General features: G+C 47.2%; 1 protein-coding gene across 1 annotated transcript; it reads left to right on the top strand.

Annotated features, from left to right (window-relative positions):
- The first annotated feature begins 5,866 nt into the window (after window positions 1-5,866).
- LOC129598139 (papilin-like) lies at window positions 5,867-9,692 on the top strand. The gene is made up of 7 exons (XM_055495903.1): window positions 5,867-6,005; window positions 6,416-6,463; window positions 6,978-7,250; window positions 7,877-8,041; window positions 8,445-8,536; window positions 8,671-8,931; window positions 9,567-9,692. The coding sequence occupies exons 1-7, from the start codon at window positions 5,867-5,869 to the stop codon at window positions 9,690-9,692; spliced, it is 1,104 nt and encodes a 367-aa protein (XP_055351878.1).
- Window positions 9,693-16,060: the final 6,368 nt, after the last annotated feature.

The raw sequence follows: 16,060 nt of genomic DNA, 5'->3' as shown, positions 1-16,060 counted from the left end.
AAAATACCCAGCTGTAATGTCCTGTCCTGTTCTGGAGGAATCTGCTGTACTACCGGCGCTGCCTGTTGTGCGACCGGGGCGGGTGCTGGGTTGGCGTGTGACATCCGATCTTGTTGGTCTTGATATGCTGCTTGATGATAGGCCGGTTTATGTTGGCCATCATATTAGTCCTGTTGCGGATGCGGTGCCTGATCCTGGTTTGCATAACGAGGCTGTTCCGGCTGACCTCCACATTGGTTCTGTTGTGGTTGTGGCGCACGATTCTGTCTCGGCGGCGGCGGATAGAATGCTCTCGGTTGTTTGTGGACTTTTCCGTACAAGTACGGTTGTGTTCCTGGGGCAGGAATTCGACATTCTGTAGGTTAATATGGCGGCATCCGACCTTGTTGGTCGGAGTTATCCTCCGGATAACGAGTCGACTGTGGTTCCTCGTAATATCTGTCCTGCCGCTGGTCGGCCGTGTTGTATGACCGAGTCTGTGCTCGTCCAAACTCAAACGGCACGTTCTGACGTTGTAAATTTCCCATATCTGGGTGGGAATTCGTTCGTTCCCCTAGCACCTGACCCGTGTTCGGTGGGCGGTATGCTTCTGCCGTCGGTCGCGGTGGTTGGAGATATGTAGCACCTGTTGTCCGATCTCCTCTCACTACTGATTAATCGGGTTAAATGCATTGGGTACGGGCGCGTGCATTGCGGTCTGCGTTGAGTACGAGGTGCTTGTGTATGTACTAGCTGATGTCGTTGTCGCCACGTTCGACGTTGGCACATGTGGTGCTGCAGTCAACGTATTACGTCCCAATTCTGGAGCGCTCGGTATTGGGTCTGGTTGCGTAGGCACTCCGGTTATTGGGTCGGTTGTGACGACTCCTACGAAGTAAGAGGTGTTACTCTCCTTCTTCTAAATTTTGGATCGGGTTGGTGCAGCACAGGATGTCGCGTACCGTTTGGGACGAATAATTGTCCTGTTGCCTGGATGTTCGGTTCGAAGGAGGTTCAGCCCGACTTTGTACAAGGAGTTTCTTTTCCTCCCTCAGACACCTTTTTCAGTGTCCATTTTAACCATCTGTCGCATCATCACTGTGATGTGCTGGGCAGCCTGTTCAACGAAGTCGTAAAGTTTGACTTCGCGAGATTCCAGGTAAACGATGCGACTTCGTTGCGCCTCGTTTACCTTTGGAGCTTCAGCCAAGTTGTATTCCAACTGAGCTTGGAATCTTTGTTGTTCCTTGAGGACATCGTTAAGTCCATGGAGCTGTAAGGCCAGTTGGGTATTCGAGTCTTCTAGGTCGGCATGTTATTGGCTGACCCTCGGTTGGGTGAGCCCGGCTGCCGGCTATTTTGGTCTATGAATTGTCGTCCAGTTCTGACCAGTAGGATTCCGATTATAGTCGATCAAAGTATTCTTGTTGTCGGTCGACCTCGTTGTCCGTCTGCTTGAGTTCGACAATATACCGGTCAACTTCGTTTTAGTAAACCTCGACTTCTTCGTTGGTCTGGTTCAGATGCTGGTGGAATGTTCCTGCTGCCATCTCCGAGGCGACCAACACTGTCTGTTGGACGTCCTTCGAGGTTGGTGAGGTTGGTGAAAGGTTGGTGTTTGCCGACTTCTGTTGTCAGCTGTTCTTCTCCGTTCTTGGTCGGCTGTTGTTGTCGGACTCCCTTATTTGGTGGTTGGCCGACTTTCTGTTGGTCGACTTCCATAGTGAGTTGTTGTTGACCGACTTCCTTAATCGGCGATCTTCGACCGACCTCTGTGGCCGGGGATTTTCGGCCGACTTCTTCAGTCGCCATGCCCATTTGGCATTTGGGGCAATTACAAACACCCGCCAACGAAAGAATCGCCTTTCCGCCATTGATCGATCAGCAGTTGAAGCCGAGCAGCAACGGCGGCGGCTCTAACCGGGCCAGCCCAGCTGCGGGAAACCCTGAGTCAGGGAGTAACGGCATCCCACCTGACCTATCACCAACCAAAAATTTCGGATATACCTAACCTTCCTGAACAGTCAATAACCGCAAAGAATCCCAAGTCGGCCGCCCAACGGCCCGCCGGCGGATCCTGGTTTAGCACCCAACCGGTGACTAAGCCACATGACCAAAAAAGTGCGGTCATGCCAGTACGTGTAGAAGTCACGCCTGGACCATCTGGCTGAAGAAGTTTGACCAGACCTACAGTCGTCCAACCTGCGACCAAGTCGAAGTTCGGAGCTTTAATTAATCCTTAGGCCAACCGACCACGTGGGATAGCGAGACGTCGCACCACAAATATGACGTATCATAGGTCAGCGTCAGAAACATTCTCCGATCGTGCACCGGAAGTATGGTCCATGTAAAGTACGGACAGCGAGGTCGACCGTCCAGAAGAGTGGACAGCCGAACCTCTCGAGGTGTCTACCCCCCGGATCTGTAAGCTCCAGACCGGAAGACGACCCCTCGGAACCGCACCGACGGTGCGCACCATCGGCAGTTCACGAAATTTTTTTCTGAACAATAAAAATCTGCTTTACAGACTAGAAGTTTAGTCCAACAAGAGCCCTTGATAATCAAGGATGCTTCGCAAAATCCGAGACCAGTGTCGCTGTTCATCATTGTACTGGTGATGCGGGAAGTGACAGTTGGTCTTGACAAGAACCGTAAACCGGAAACCGTCAGAACACGGACACACAAAGTCCAAATCGGACCAGTCCACAAGCTACCTATGCTGGACACTGGAGCGGAAAGCCTCCCTTATCAGCCAGCACTTCTGCACAGCCAATGGCATCAAAACCGACCTATTGGGGCGGAACACCAAAATCCTTGGTGTTAACGGGCACACCGCCTTTGTGGTCTCTCACTGCTGCACCGTACCGGTGACTCTGCAAGGATATTAAAGCCACCATCCAACCAACGTTATTGGACGTGCAAGTTCTACTTGGTTGTGACACTTGTCCAGACTTTTGTACGGTTTGAGCCTACTGCACTGTAGGCGAGTCAGAGCTAATGCCGCAACCGTTCAGTCAGCTCCCCGCTGTCTGCACGCAGTTGCAGGCCGTGTATGTGAATCGGGAACAGCGAGCTGAATGGGCTCATAAAACGTACATGCGGCTGCACTGCAAAATAAATAGACAAGGGTAGGGTAGCAGTACAGTATTTATCTCATACGGTCCACATCTTATCAGAAATTTCATCCTCAGTGTCAGCCGTAGTGGAGTGGCTCTGCTGCGGTCAGACAGCTCTAAAGGTGTTTATTGAGCATGATTGTTAATTTGTTATAAAATTTGTTAAAAATTTGTTCACGTTGATACCTAACTGATATGTTTTGGGCTTTTACAGCTCTGCTCTACCACACGCGGGCTGTTGCACAGAACAATTTAAAAATGCTCATGTGCATCGTTATGTTTTCCTCTGTGCATGTTTATGGTGTAACTTTTAATGTGGATTTAGGAATACTCAAATTTGAATCTTTTGATGTGTCGGTAACTGCCCAATGTGAGATTAAGGGAGGGGTAGTGGTCACTTTAAACCGTGCGTAGAAATCCTAATCCTGCTCTAAAACCGTCATCAAACACAGATTACCGAAGGTTAAAATTATTGTTAATTTTGCCGTTAATCTTAAGCCCGTGCAAATCGCAACCTAACTATTACCATTCCTTACCAAATCCAGCGCCGCTGAAACATTCTCTTTAAGCCAACAATAATTAAAGACAATGAGGCAGCTCCCATGGAGTCCCGGTAGAGGTACCAAATGCAACCCCTGCCTTCACTTCTCCAGGATCCATCACAGTGGAACTTCCGACGGACGATATGTCGATGCAAGCATTCAGGGCCTCCGACAGCAAAAGACAGAATCAAAACACCGTCTGCATGACAAGTACGCAGCAATGTAGCGAATTTATTCCAGATCGTCAGCTATACAGCGAAGATCCCGGATATAGACGATGTCCATAAAACTCACAAAACATGGTGACTTTGCGGAAATTTCTAGAGTTTCACCTCCTCTATGAGCTCTCAGCAAAAACTTAAATTTTGCAATTAAAGATTGCGTTACCTAGAAAGAGTTCTTTGTGTGAACACTTTTACCTCTAGCCAACACACTTTAAGGCATCTTGTTTTTGGCAACCAATCAGCCGGACTGGTATGGGGCAAAATATCCGAAAAGATATTCACCCCCAGACCGGGGCAGAATAGCCATCTAGCTGCTCATACGGAGAACTGGGGTAAAATAGCCAATAGGTTATCCAACCCCAGACTGGGGCAAAATAGCCAACCAGCTGTTCCGCCCCCATTAGGCAGTACTGGGGCTAAATAGCCTTAGCCTTTCTTAAGTGATTTATCGTAAATTAGTTATGATCATAGAAGGATTCCTGGGTTCGACCGCCGGCGGGGGGCCACCCAGAAGGACGCCGGGGTGGCGTGTGGGGAGACGGAGTTCGGGTGTTGTCCGGACAATTCCCCCGTGGCCGAGGGACCCGGCCTATGGGGCCGGCTGCAACGCCACGGCGGACGGTGCGGATTCCACCGGAAGTAAGGCGCGACAACGCCGCCTGAAATTCGTCCCCATGTTCCCCATGGGCATCAATTAAAGGGGCGCTGGACCTGAACGCGACGGACACGAACGCCACCGACACCATGCACCGACAGCTTGGTAAGGCACTCTGCATCCGATTAGCGTGGGAGTTTAATGCAGTAGATCGTATTATTATTATATTATTCCTTATTATTATATGTAATATTGATTTTATTTTTATTTTATTTCAGCAGTAATATGAAAATGTTTTAAAATCAAAAACAAGCTTAAGTACAGTAATTTTACGAAGTATATCGGTTCTTAAAAAATAAATAGCGCTACAGCTGGACAAAGAAAAACCGCAAAATGTCAATGTATTTATATTGAACTAAACAATAAAATCTTTATCTGGCAACCGGAACAGTGGTAGCAGTCAAAAAGTTAACGTATTTTTTTCTTAATTAATGCCCGAATGATCATTTACTCGAGAAGGTGTCGCAGAACGGCTGAAGAGAACTGGATTTTGAACCACTCTACTACGACATTCGTTAATTTACCGGGCGTGTACAGATATATTGTTATTATTGTTATTATTATTATCGAACAACGGTAGCCAAACACCATCTGGGAGACTTCTAAGGGTATTGGAAAATAGTTTCGGTATTTTCAAAAATTTTTTTTTTTTTTGGTTTTGATGTGATGTACAATACCGAATCATCGTTTTTTTACCGGAATATTTTTTGAATAAATTCACATTGTCCGTGGATAATCACATTTACATCGCTTATGCTGTGTGATATACACAACTACAATATGATACCCTGATGTTAAATAACAGCTAGAAACACGAAGATATCTGAATTTAACTTATGACGTAACGTGATTTAAAATTTATCTTGTATGTATTCTAATTCACACAAATTGGGAACATGACATTTTTTGTCCAGAATCTGGACGAGGCCGACTTGGTGACGACGGAGACGACCCCGGCGGACAACGACACCCTGACCCTAGGCGGGGACCTGGTCATGACGCCCACCGGCCGCAAGACCAAACTCCGCTCCCAACCGATGCTGCGCACCCACGACACCGCCGACGGGACCGGCGCGGACGGAGTGAACGCCACCGACACCGACTGCGCTACCTCCCAATTCGGCTGCTGTTCGGACAACACCACAGCGGCCAGTGGCGCGAACCAGGAGGGCTGCGAGGACGCCGTGGAGGGTTCGGCGGCGGAATGTGGGGGTCCGAGTTCGTCTGCTGTCCGGATGGGAAAGTGCCGGCCCGCGGACCAGACCACGCCAGGTGCAAACAGAAGAGCGAACCGGCCATCGCGGATAGTGTGCGCAGACGGAGTTCGGGTGTTGCGCGGACGGGCAGACGATGACGTTGGGCGCGGAACGCGAAGGCTGTCCGGAGAGTCACTGCGCCAATAGCTATCATGGGTGTTGTCCCGACGGGGTGACCTTCGCGCAGGGACCCAGGTACGAGGAGTGCCCGCACACCAAACAGCCCAAACACAGTACGAACTTTTTTGATTTACGTCAGTAATGTGACTTCCGGCTATTAGCAGATTTTCAGCGGAACTGTGATTGAGTTTGCAGTGTTTGTCGGTTGAACGTAGTGTAATGAATGTCAGAGCGGTTGAAAAAGTACCATCTTTACAATAAATGAATCGCGATTGACTGGTGTTGGTTTGATAACTTCTGTCAGAATATGTTATTCACATTTTTTGTTCTGTCCAAAAATAATTACACGCTTTTGACGTTACTTTAAACAAGAACGGCTTTAACGAGAGGAAACTAAATTTCCGGAAAAGAATTCTTTTTTCCTGGAAAAAAAATCTTATATTTTCCAGAATTTTTAAAAAAAATAATTTAAAAAAACTAATTAATTAAAAAAGCAATAAATAAATTTAATTTGTTTGTCCAGTTCGATTCGGAGCCGGAATGCCAGGCGGAATGCAGGTAGGCTCGTATGGTACGTGATATCAATATCTTAAAAGTGTTTTGCCGGTGAAACTCCACGACCAGATAGATAATCTTAATTCATATTATTCATTTTTTTATTACCTTCATTATTCTACATTTGGATAATTTATTTATGCATCTATATACGAATTGTATTTGTTTTTACATTTACGTAATTTTGATACATTTATAGACATAAAAATGCTATGCGCATAGCGCTATGCGCCCAAGAATTTCAAAGTTTTAACGTAAGATAACATTATAAATCATTGACCTTTTTGCTTAGACCGGAAACTTCGGGGCGCATTGCAAATTAACTGTGCGCCCTAAAATTCTGGGACGTATAGTAGTTACCAAAAAAATATATCAGGCAGAGATCAACCGGCATTTATACGCCTCGAGCTGATTTGGTGAGCTATTAGTGTATTTCCATAATATAAATATAATATAGCGATGATCTTGATCAGGTGTTTATTTGCAGCGGACACATCAGCTGCATTGATACTTTTTTTTTTTTTGAACAGATAAATGCGAGTCGCCGAAGGTGGTGGGTCCGTGTCGCGGGCTGCTGAACGTGTATTATTTTGACGAATACGAGCGCGCCTGCCTGCCCTTCCAGTACGGCGGCTGCCAGGGCAACGCCAACCGCTTCCCTTCGGCGGAAGCGTGCCAGCAGAGCTGCGCCCACGTCATTTCCCCGCCCACTCCGCCGCCCGTCGACGAGAACGTCCACACCATTCCGCCGGAATATCCCGCGCAGACCTATCCCACCGCGCCCGGCCAGAATCCCTATCTCGGTGAGAAACGGGATTTATTTCCGCTGTACCATTTATAAATGTAGTGTTATATATATATAATTTCTTTCGACACTGGGCAATACTTACCATTTAAATAATTTAAACTTTTTTCCCGATTTTTCTAATGATTTTGTAGAATACAGTACTCTGTAATCCCTATCTCGGTAAGGAACGGGCATTTTTCCTGCTGTGTTAAATATAAATGCGTTGTTTTCTTCGACACTGAACAAAACTTGCCATTAAGTAACGTAAACCATTCTTTCCCGATTTTTGGTGTTGATTTTGAACTCGGAAATGTCTAAAAAGTTTCACAATTATTATTTTATTGACTGTGCTTATGCCGTACTCGTAGCATTTAACGTTGCAACCTTTACCTTTTGTACTGTCCCACATAATGCCATTGTACTTCATCAACCACAAAAATTCCCCGCGTATTTTGCGCGATAGCCGGCAAAAGTCGCTTGTAGTACTTGGTTATCGGTCCGCGGTGCATACCTTACTATTTGTGAACTTGTAATTGATTTCTCCACCATTTTATTTGAAACAGGCAGCTATTAATCGGCGTAATGCAATAATTTTTCAGTGCATGTTATTTATTTGTCAGTTTTTGGTTTTTTGTGGAGCAGCCCTCTGCAGTATGCCTGTGGATGGGGGAGCGTGCGTCGAGCGGCAATCGCGTTATTACTACGACATTTCCCAAGGAAAATGCATGTCGTTCACGTACACCGGACGTGGCGGAAACCAGATTCATTTCCACACGCTGGAACAGTGCGAAGGCTTCTGCACACAGTGTAAGTGCTGAATGTTATCTAAAGGAGGTTTAGCGCTTTGGGTAGAAAATATTACAGAGCACATTCTCGCTCCGAAAAATAATACAACGCTAAAACTGCAACGAATAGTCGCAGTAAAAATACGAGTAAAAATATTATTGCTTTTTTTAAGTATTATGTAATGCATCTTATCGGTCTAAAGTCGAAGTCTACAAAACCGCTGCCAGCGATTTGATGCCTGATGAGCCTTGCCATTGCACTACGATGCCCATCAGCACGTGCTGAGTGCTTCAGTTGACCTGGTGTACTCTTTACCGAAACTAGGAATAAAGTAGCTTAATATTTTCCGGCTTAGTGGCTCGATGTATGGAGGTAAATTCGCTGCAGTCCGTAGTAGAGACAGATCACGTATTGTCGATTGCAGTCGGCGTGGGATGTCCGGCCCGCACGTGCTCAATCCAGTGCCCGTACGGCTACGAGAACGATCCCAGTTCCTGCCCACTAAATTTTGTTTCTGTAAGTAATATTATGAATAGCAGCACAGTAAAAATTACTGGTACTGAGTACTGCTGAGCTTTTCTTAATTATTTATAATTAATAATTTATCAGTAATATTTCCGTTTTAATCCGCTGTGATTTGCACCTTGCAGAGACGATCAAAGCGCAGATCATCGCTTCTTCCTCCGGCCTCCGGTTGGCAGCTGCGACTGGAGTGCCGGGCCAGCGGGTACCCGCAGCCGCGCGTCCGCTGGTACCTGAACGCGCACGAGATCATCTCCGACGGCGACCGCTCGCAGGTCTTCACCAACGGGACGCTCCTCATTAAACGCGCGCGGGCCTCAGACGCCGGCGTGTACCAGTGCCAGGCCAGCAACGAGCAGAGCAGCAGCTCAGATTCCCTCCGCGTCTTCGTAACAGGGGACCGCAAAAATGCCTCACTCCAGACAATTTTCCAATAATTTTGTTTTCCATTTATACCGCATTAATAGCATTTTATTTAATTGTTTTTCCTTAAGTATTTTCTTATCGAAATACTGATTTTCCGTCCGATTTCCTTGTTACTCATTTTATCGTTATCAAATCTTTAATAATACGAATTATTTTCCTTAAATGTTTTACGATCACAGAATGTTGTTTTATTAATTTTTTATGTCTTTGGAATTTATATACATAAGCGTTAATTCTACAATTACCTGGTATCGCAGCTGGTTACACAATTTTACGCGATTTTCACCGTGCGCGTTGCAGAAATTGACTATGCTCTGTTGATGCGTGCGGTATTTACCGTAGTGTTCAGTGCGTAAACGAAGTGGAGTGGCTTGTTATCATCCTCTCTCGATCTCTTATTACGGCTGCACATATCTGCTATGATCTCAAAATTTTATTTATTCATTTTCCAATAATCTTTTTTAATGCTGCAATTAACTGAACATAAGAATCAAGAATCAGTGAAAACTGAATTGTGGACTAATTTTTTTTAAAATAAAAGTTTGATTTTCACGGAGTGTTTAGTAACAGAAAATTATTAATATTTCCGCTGACGCAGGAATGCACGGACAACGAGCACTACGCCAACTGCAAACTGATCGTGGTGGCGGAGTTGTGCAACAACGAGTATTACGCCAAATTCTGCTGCAAATCCTGCACGGAATCCGGCCAGATCCGGCTGTGAGGCGATGGCTCCCTTGCGTCCACCTGCGTGACGCTACTGGCGCTACGGGAGTGCTTCGTTGCACTACTCCGTGGGGAATTGCCGTCTGTGACGCAGCGCTTCTCTGATTGGTCGGCTACTGCCGTTCATTATGTTCACTGCTGCGCAGTGCTTTAGAGTTGTCGAGAGCAGGTGGAATTTGGCTCTCTGAGTTGACTGAACGTCAGTGTGTTGGTTTTCATGATTGAGAACGTTAATAAAGTGTATAACGTAGACTGGATATCGTGCGTTGTGCATTTCTTCCTTTAACACGTCACGTTCTACACTACACGGAGTCCTGTCAGTCTGGGCTTCCGTCCTGGACTCATTCCTGGTCCACGGTTATATGGTAGCAGAGCCGTGAACAGACGGTTTCTGAGCAATCTGTTGGCGAACGGCCATTTTCATCTGTTTGGCGAACGGCCATATTGATCTGGATCATCTCGATCTCATCGATCTCATTTCACCAGTAAGGTACTGGTTTCCCTCATCTGAAGCAAGGCGCGCTCATCTATCGGATTGCTACTATCGACTGTACTGACTAGAGAGTCTCCTGTAGGAGAACTCGTCGCATATCCAATCAGACGGCAGAAGGTTGCGGTGTAAGACCTCTCCTGTCGGAGAACTTGTACTGTTTCCTCTGCTAGGCAGCGGCACCTCTTGTTGGGGTCAAGGCTGTCGGGCACAAGAGCCGAGAAGCCACGAGTTGGCAGCACCGAATGAGGTGCCAAGATATCAGTTTTTCGCGCCCATCAAATTGGTTGTAGAGCGACCTGCTGGTAGGCTTGACAAGCCCAGCAGAAGGCTGAATAGGTCGGACAGGAAGGCGCCAAAACCGTGCGGAATACGGCTGCGCGGGATCGGAGTTGTGGAGAAGATCATCTGGATCATCTTCACCATCTGGATCATCTTTTGCGGGATCGGAACGGTGACAGGTAAAAGAAACCGTTATTAATTATCGGATTGGTTGAAGCGTAAAATACGCAATTCTTATTGGTCGGTACTGAGCTGAGCTAGACGTAGGCGTAGTTTTTGCACACGGCACGCAAGTCTGGCCGTCGATCTGTGACGTCAGGCCGGTCAGAAAATTTTAACGGGTACACGTGATTGGTCAGTTAAACGAACTTTGATTGGTCGAAAATTTCAACAGTAAAATCGATCTAAAAACGATCTCCTACCGATCTCCCAGCAGTGGGATCGATCTCTTTTCATCGGAAACGATCTGAATTTAACTAAAGGAAGTTGGTTTTAATCGAATTGAAGTGACCATAAAGTGACCATCTCGGAGATCGATCATCTCGAGATCGTCAGTGATCTTGACATCAGATCAGATCGATCTAAAACGATCTCGTAACGATCTCTCATCAGTTAAAACGATCTTTTCTCATTGTAAATGATCTAAAATCAGTTAAAGGAAGCTGTTTTCAATCGAACTGAGTTGACCGAAAAGTGACCATCTCGGAGATCGATCATCTCGAGATCATCAGTGACCTTTGAGATCAGATCAGATCAGAGAGTGACCTTTACAGATGAGCTGAGATCATCTATTTCAACCGAATACGAACTCTAAACGATCTTTCCAGCAGTTTTATTGATATTAGCAGTTGAACGAGATCATTTAGAGGCAAACCTCTCGATCTTTTCGTCGAAAAAGTGACCTTTAAAATCGAACTTGATCGAAGTAGATCAGCTAAAAAGCGATCTCAGGGACTTAAACCGATCTCATAATAACGTGTGTGTGAGCAAAACCAACAGGTGCGTCACAGTTATCCGATCACAATGGACAAAGAAACAATCGAACCGACATCTAACAGTAGTCAGGGGAGCCGTAGCTCTCACGGGTCACAGCAAGGTGCACATAACCCGTACAAGAAAGACTTGTACCCGTACTCGCGTCCAGTAGGACATGATCGAAATACTCGAGCACCGAAAGTCCCCGTGAAGAAAGATTCACGTGGGTCAGAAGCAACGTACCAGAAGGCACTCGAAGCAGTGTCAGCTCAGGAGAGCTCCAGCGACGATCTCAAACGATCTCCCGCGCCTGCGGCGGGAAGCAGCGAGGTGAACCAGGAGGTCACCAAAGAAAGAATGAACTCGGAAAAAGCCGCAGAGATGGATCTGACATCGCAAAAGGATATATCAGACCAGGATAAGAAGGAGAACCTGGTTCAAACTGATCTTACCGAACAGCCAAAGATCACATCAGATGATCTCAACGAACTCAGACTAGATGATCTCACACTGGGAGATGAAACTGGAACCGAGGATCTCTTCATGAGTCCGATGGCATCTGATGAGATGATGTCTAATCGCGGAAATGAAGAATCGTACTTCACTGAGGATGAGATGACATTGAATATGTCATTCAAAACCGCACATGAAGGAAGCTGATCGAGCCCAGGGATTGACACCCTTTGAGGACATCCCCGAAAGTCTGATCGAAAGGAATCAGACAGGGAAGATCGTCAATGTACGATCTCCATCTCCGAACAGTCCCACTTCAATCTGAGAAGACGGGTCAAAGAGTTGGAAATTTACTGGAGGAAAAGGAAGGTCAAGCCTTCAAAAGAAACAGGAATATCAGAAACGGTTAGGATCTCTTGAAACTCGTATCTACGAGCTGGAGCAACAACAGGGCGTATGGGAAAATACAGCAACAGAATGGAAAGTTCGATATGAACGCCAAGGAGATTGCGGAAGAATCTGAAAGGGCTGATGACAGGGAGATGGAAGGCTACATAGCTGTGAACGAACTTAACGAGAGCATGTCCGAAGAGACAGCTGAAAGGTCACGGCACATAGCCGAATTGAAGGATCAGTGCGATGAACTGCAAAAAGGCAGATGAGGCTGAAGCGAAGCGAGTCGAATATGCAAACAAATTAGCGGAAGCGACTAAACGATTAACGGCGGTGAACAAAGATATATTCAAGCTCAGAGATGACCTGGAGCTTAAAGATGAGAACGTTCAAACTCTCCGAAGGGAATCGGAAGATCATCAGAAACGAACTGATGATGCCTTCAAAGTGGCACAAGACCTGAGGGAGCTCCTAGCCACCGAAGGCGAGCGACTGAAAGATGATATTAAGAAGGTCACTGAAGAAAATGAGCAGCTCAAAGAAGCTGGTCAGAAAGCGGCCGAATGGGGCCAAAGATGGGAAGATGAAGCACGACGACTAGATACGAAGGTGACAAAAGTCGAAGTGGAAAGCAAAGAACATCAGAAAAAGATCCGTGAGCTGACAGATGAGAATATAAAGCTCAATACGGAAATAGTCGATATGACACAAACAGTGATGACTCACCAAGACGAAGTCACCCAATCGAGAACTCGACTGAAATCGGCAGCTGATGCGTATGCTCAACTGGAACAGCAAATGAATCAGCTAATTGACCAGATTAAAGCGAGAGAGATGGACGAAAAAGAGTTAAACGCAGAGACGATTCAGCGGCAGAATTTCGCCCACATGCTCAAGCAGGAGCGAGATCAGTTGCAAATGGAAAACGAGCAGCTCAGTCACCAGAATTAAACGTCTCGAAGATGAGAACAAGGGCCTGCAGTGACAAATAAACACAGGGAAGAGTTACTCCTGCAAGCAGGAAGTGCAAAAGGGATACGCTGATACGCCCCCGCCCAGCTACAGTAAGGCACAAGAAGCGGGCGGGAGCTTCCACTTTGAGATGCCGCTACGAACGGGCGGCGGCACAGGAGGCTTCAAAGCGGAAAAGGATGGGGAAACTTCGGATAATAGGAACCCGTCAGGTAGTCACCAACCACATATGAGCTCGGGTGACCCTTCACAGTTCCAACGGCCCATCGAAACAGCGGTTAAGGACGGCGCAAATCAAGATGCACGCTCTCCACGGCACGAACACGACGGAAGATTCTTCCAGGAATATCGTAACGAACGCAACCAACGAGAAGATCGGAATGAAAATCGAGGACAACGGGAATTTAACAGATCCATCAGAAACATGGGTCGCAAAACTGATCTTGCGACTTTCGACGGCAACCGTGATGCGTTAAGCGGATGGATCCGATTAGTAAGAGAAACACAACGGACATACGACATGACTGATGATCAGATACTGATCGATATCGCCAGCGCCGTTAGAGGACCAGCAAAGACCTGGTTCGATGCCGAAAGAGACATCGAAGAAGCCGAAGAGGAGGTTTACACCGTCACGGAATGGTTGAACAAGTTTAAAGATGAGTTTGGTGATCGAAATGAAGAAGTTCTTGGCTTACGCGAAGCCATGAACAGGAAATTTAAACCAGGAAAAGAAACACCCGAACAGTTCTATCAGGCAATGATGAAGTTCAAGGCAAAAAGGGCCATTACTGAACTACAGGCAGTTGCCTTTCTGATCGACGGATGCAGAACTGATCCCGATCTCTATAAAGCCCTGAAGATAAGAGAATTCAAAACGCCAACGGAGATAAAGGACTTCTTCCGATCGTGGACAGCTGGCGAGGACAAATATAAAGTGGTGGAAGGTCAACGCAACCAACCGGAGATCGCAACCATCCGGTCGGGCCAAGCTGAAATGGCACAGCGACAATACGCACCCACACCGTCCCCTGTGGAATACCAGACGAGATCGCCATCCCCAACTCGTAAGGAGATGACTTTCATCGACAGCCAAACTGGACAACCGATCTCATATGCCATGGTCGCCGCGATACAAGCGCAGGCAAGGCCAATGGCCCCGGCAAATGTTATGCCGAGTCCCCTGAAGGGAGGGGTGCCCCAACAGCAAGGAAGGTCCAATTACGGAAATGGAAACGGAAACGGAAATTGGAATGGTGGCCAAAGAAATGGCAACTTCAATCGAAACCAGGGGCAGGGCAACTATCAGCCCAATAACAGACAAGGAAACTATCAGCAGAACCGCGGCAACTATCAGCAGCCGCAGGGTTCCCGAACGGAATGGAAATTCGGTCAAATTGATGGATGGATCGCCCAGGGCGTGCAGCTGTGCCAGAATTGTGGATTTGGAAACCACGATGCACAGAACTGCATGTTCGCTGGCATGCCACCAAACCGGAATCCGAACTTGTTCGCCACCCGAGAATGGGAACGGCTGCGAGCTCAAGGCGGCTGGCGACAAGCAGTAGCGAACGGCTACGACCTGGTAGCGAGATGGGCTGCGTTCAAACAGGGGAACGGCGGCGGCGCCGGCCAAGGAAATGGAAATGGTGGCGGCGGCGGATATAACGGCGGCGGAAGAGGTGGTTTCCGCGGGCGAGGTCGCGGCAATGGACGCGGCGGATATGGCAACCGGAACGGCGGCGGCAACGGACGCGCCGATAATAACGACGGCGGCGGCGCGAACGGCGCTGGCCAGAGAAATGAACAAGTCCAGCAGCGGCAGCAGGTGCTGGATCAGGGAAACGGCCAAGATCAGTAGGTGCCGGTGAGCCTACTGATCCTCCGCAACCGAAACCACCGGATAAAGGAGGAACGCAGAATCGGACTGCGAAAGAGATGGCTAATAAGATGCCATCATCAGTGGGCAAAGTACCACAGCCACAGAATCGGACTGTAGGCGACACGGCTAATAAGATGCCGTCATATCAGCTGAAAGAGATGGTTCATAAGATGCCATCACAAGTGGACAAAAGGCCACTTCCGCAGAATGTTACTGCGAAGTCACCACAGAATGGTACTGTGAGTGAGATGGCTCAAAAGATGCCATCACAGGTGAAGAAAGGACCACCTGCGCAGAATGGAACTGCAAAACTACAGCAGAATAGTACTGCTGATGATCAGTTGATAAATAAAGGAAAATGTAGTGCCGAAAAGCTAAAAGAACGGCGCGCTCAACGTAACGAGATCATTCGAAAGGCGAACTTGAAGAAGAAACTGGAAGGAAAAGAGACGAATGATCAGCACTCCAGATTCCGAGAGTTTCTACGTAATCAAAACGCAGAGAAGGAGATGAAAACGAAGTTTGGGAATTGTCCGGAAGATGAAGATGATACGGTACTAAAACAAAAGTGGTTAGAACAGAACGCCACAGTGGGCAGCAAAGATGAAAACCACTTCCTATAAGGAAAGCACCAGTGAGAGATCAGGGAGCAAGTGCTAACGCTAAAAGCGACGACAAAAGATCGTTGAAAAAGGTCAGGAAAAGGAACTGACGCTGCGAAAAGTGCAGCTTAAAGAGGGCGAACAAGCACAACAGATCTCCGATGACTCATTGGATGATGCAGAGATGCTGCAGCGGAAGCAAGACTGGCAAAAGGTGACATATCGACCTCATGGGAACCACGGCATGTGGATACCTGTTTCGCCGAAAGCATCTCAGAAAGCGAGAATGTCAAAAGAAGATTACTGGGACATGCAGC

Source organism: Paramacrobiotus metropolitanus, unplaced genomic scaffold (assembly GCF_019649055.1).
Source record: "Paramacrobiotus metropolitanus isolate TYO unplaced genomic scaffold, Prichtersi_v1.0 Parri_scaffold0000115, whole genome shotgun sequence".
NCBI lineage: Eukaryota > Metazoa > Tardigrada > Eutardigrada > Parachela > Macrobiotidae > Paramacrobiotus > Paramacrobiotus metropolitanus.
The sequence above is the reverse complement of the archived record's forward strand: the minus strand, read 5'-3'. Positions and strand labels throughout refer to the sequence as shown.

Coding starts and splice junctions, on each gene's coding strand:
- LOC129598139 (XM_055495903.1), top strand. CDS start 5,867: ATGACGTTGGGCGCGGAACGCGAAGGCTGTCCGGAGAGTCACTGCGCC. Junction 6,464..6,977: donor AATGCAGGTAGGCTCGTATG/GTACGTGATATC, acceptor TTTTTTGAACAG/ATAAATGCGAGTCGCCGAAG. Junction 8,537..8,670: donor GCCCACTAAATTTTGTTTCT/GTAAGTAATATT, acceptor TGCACCTTGCAG/AGACGATCAAAGCGCAGATC.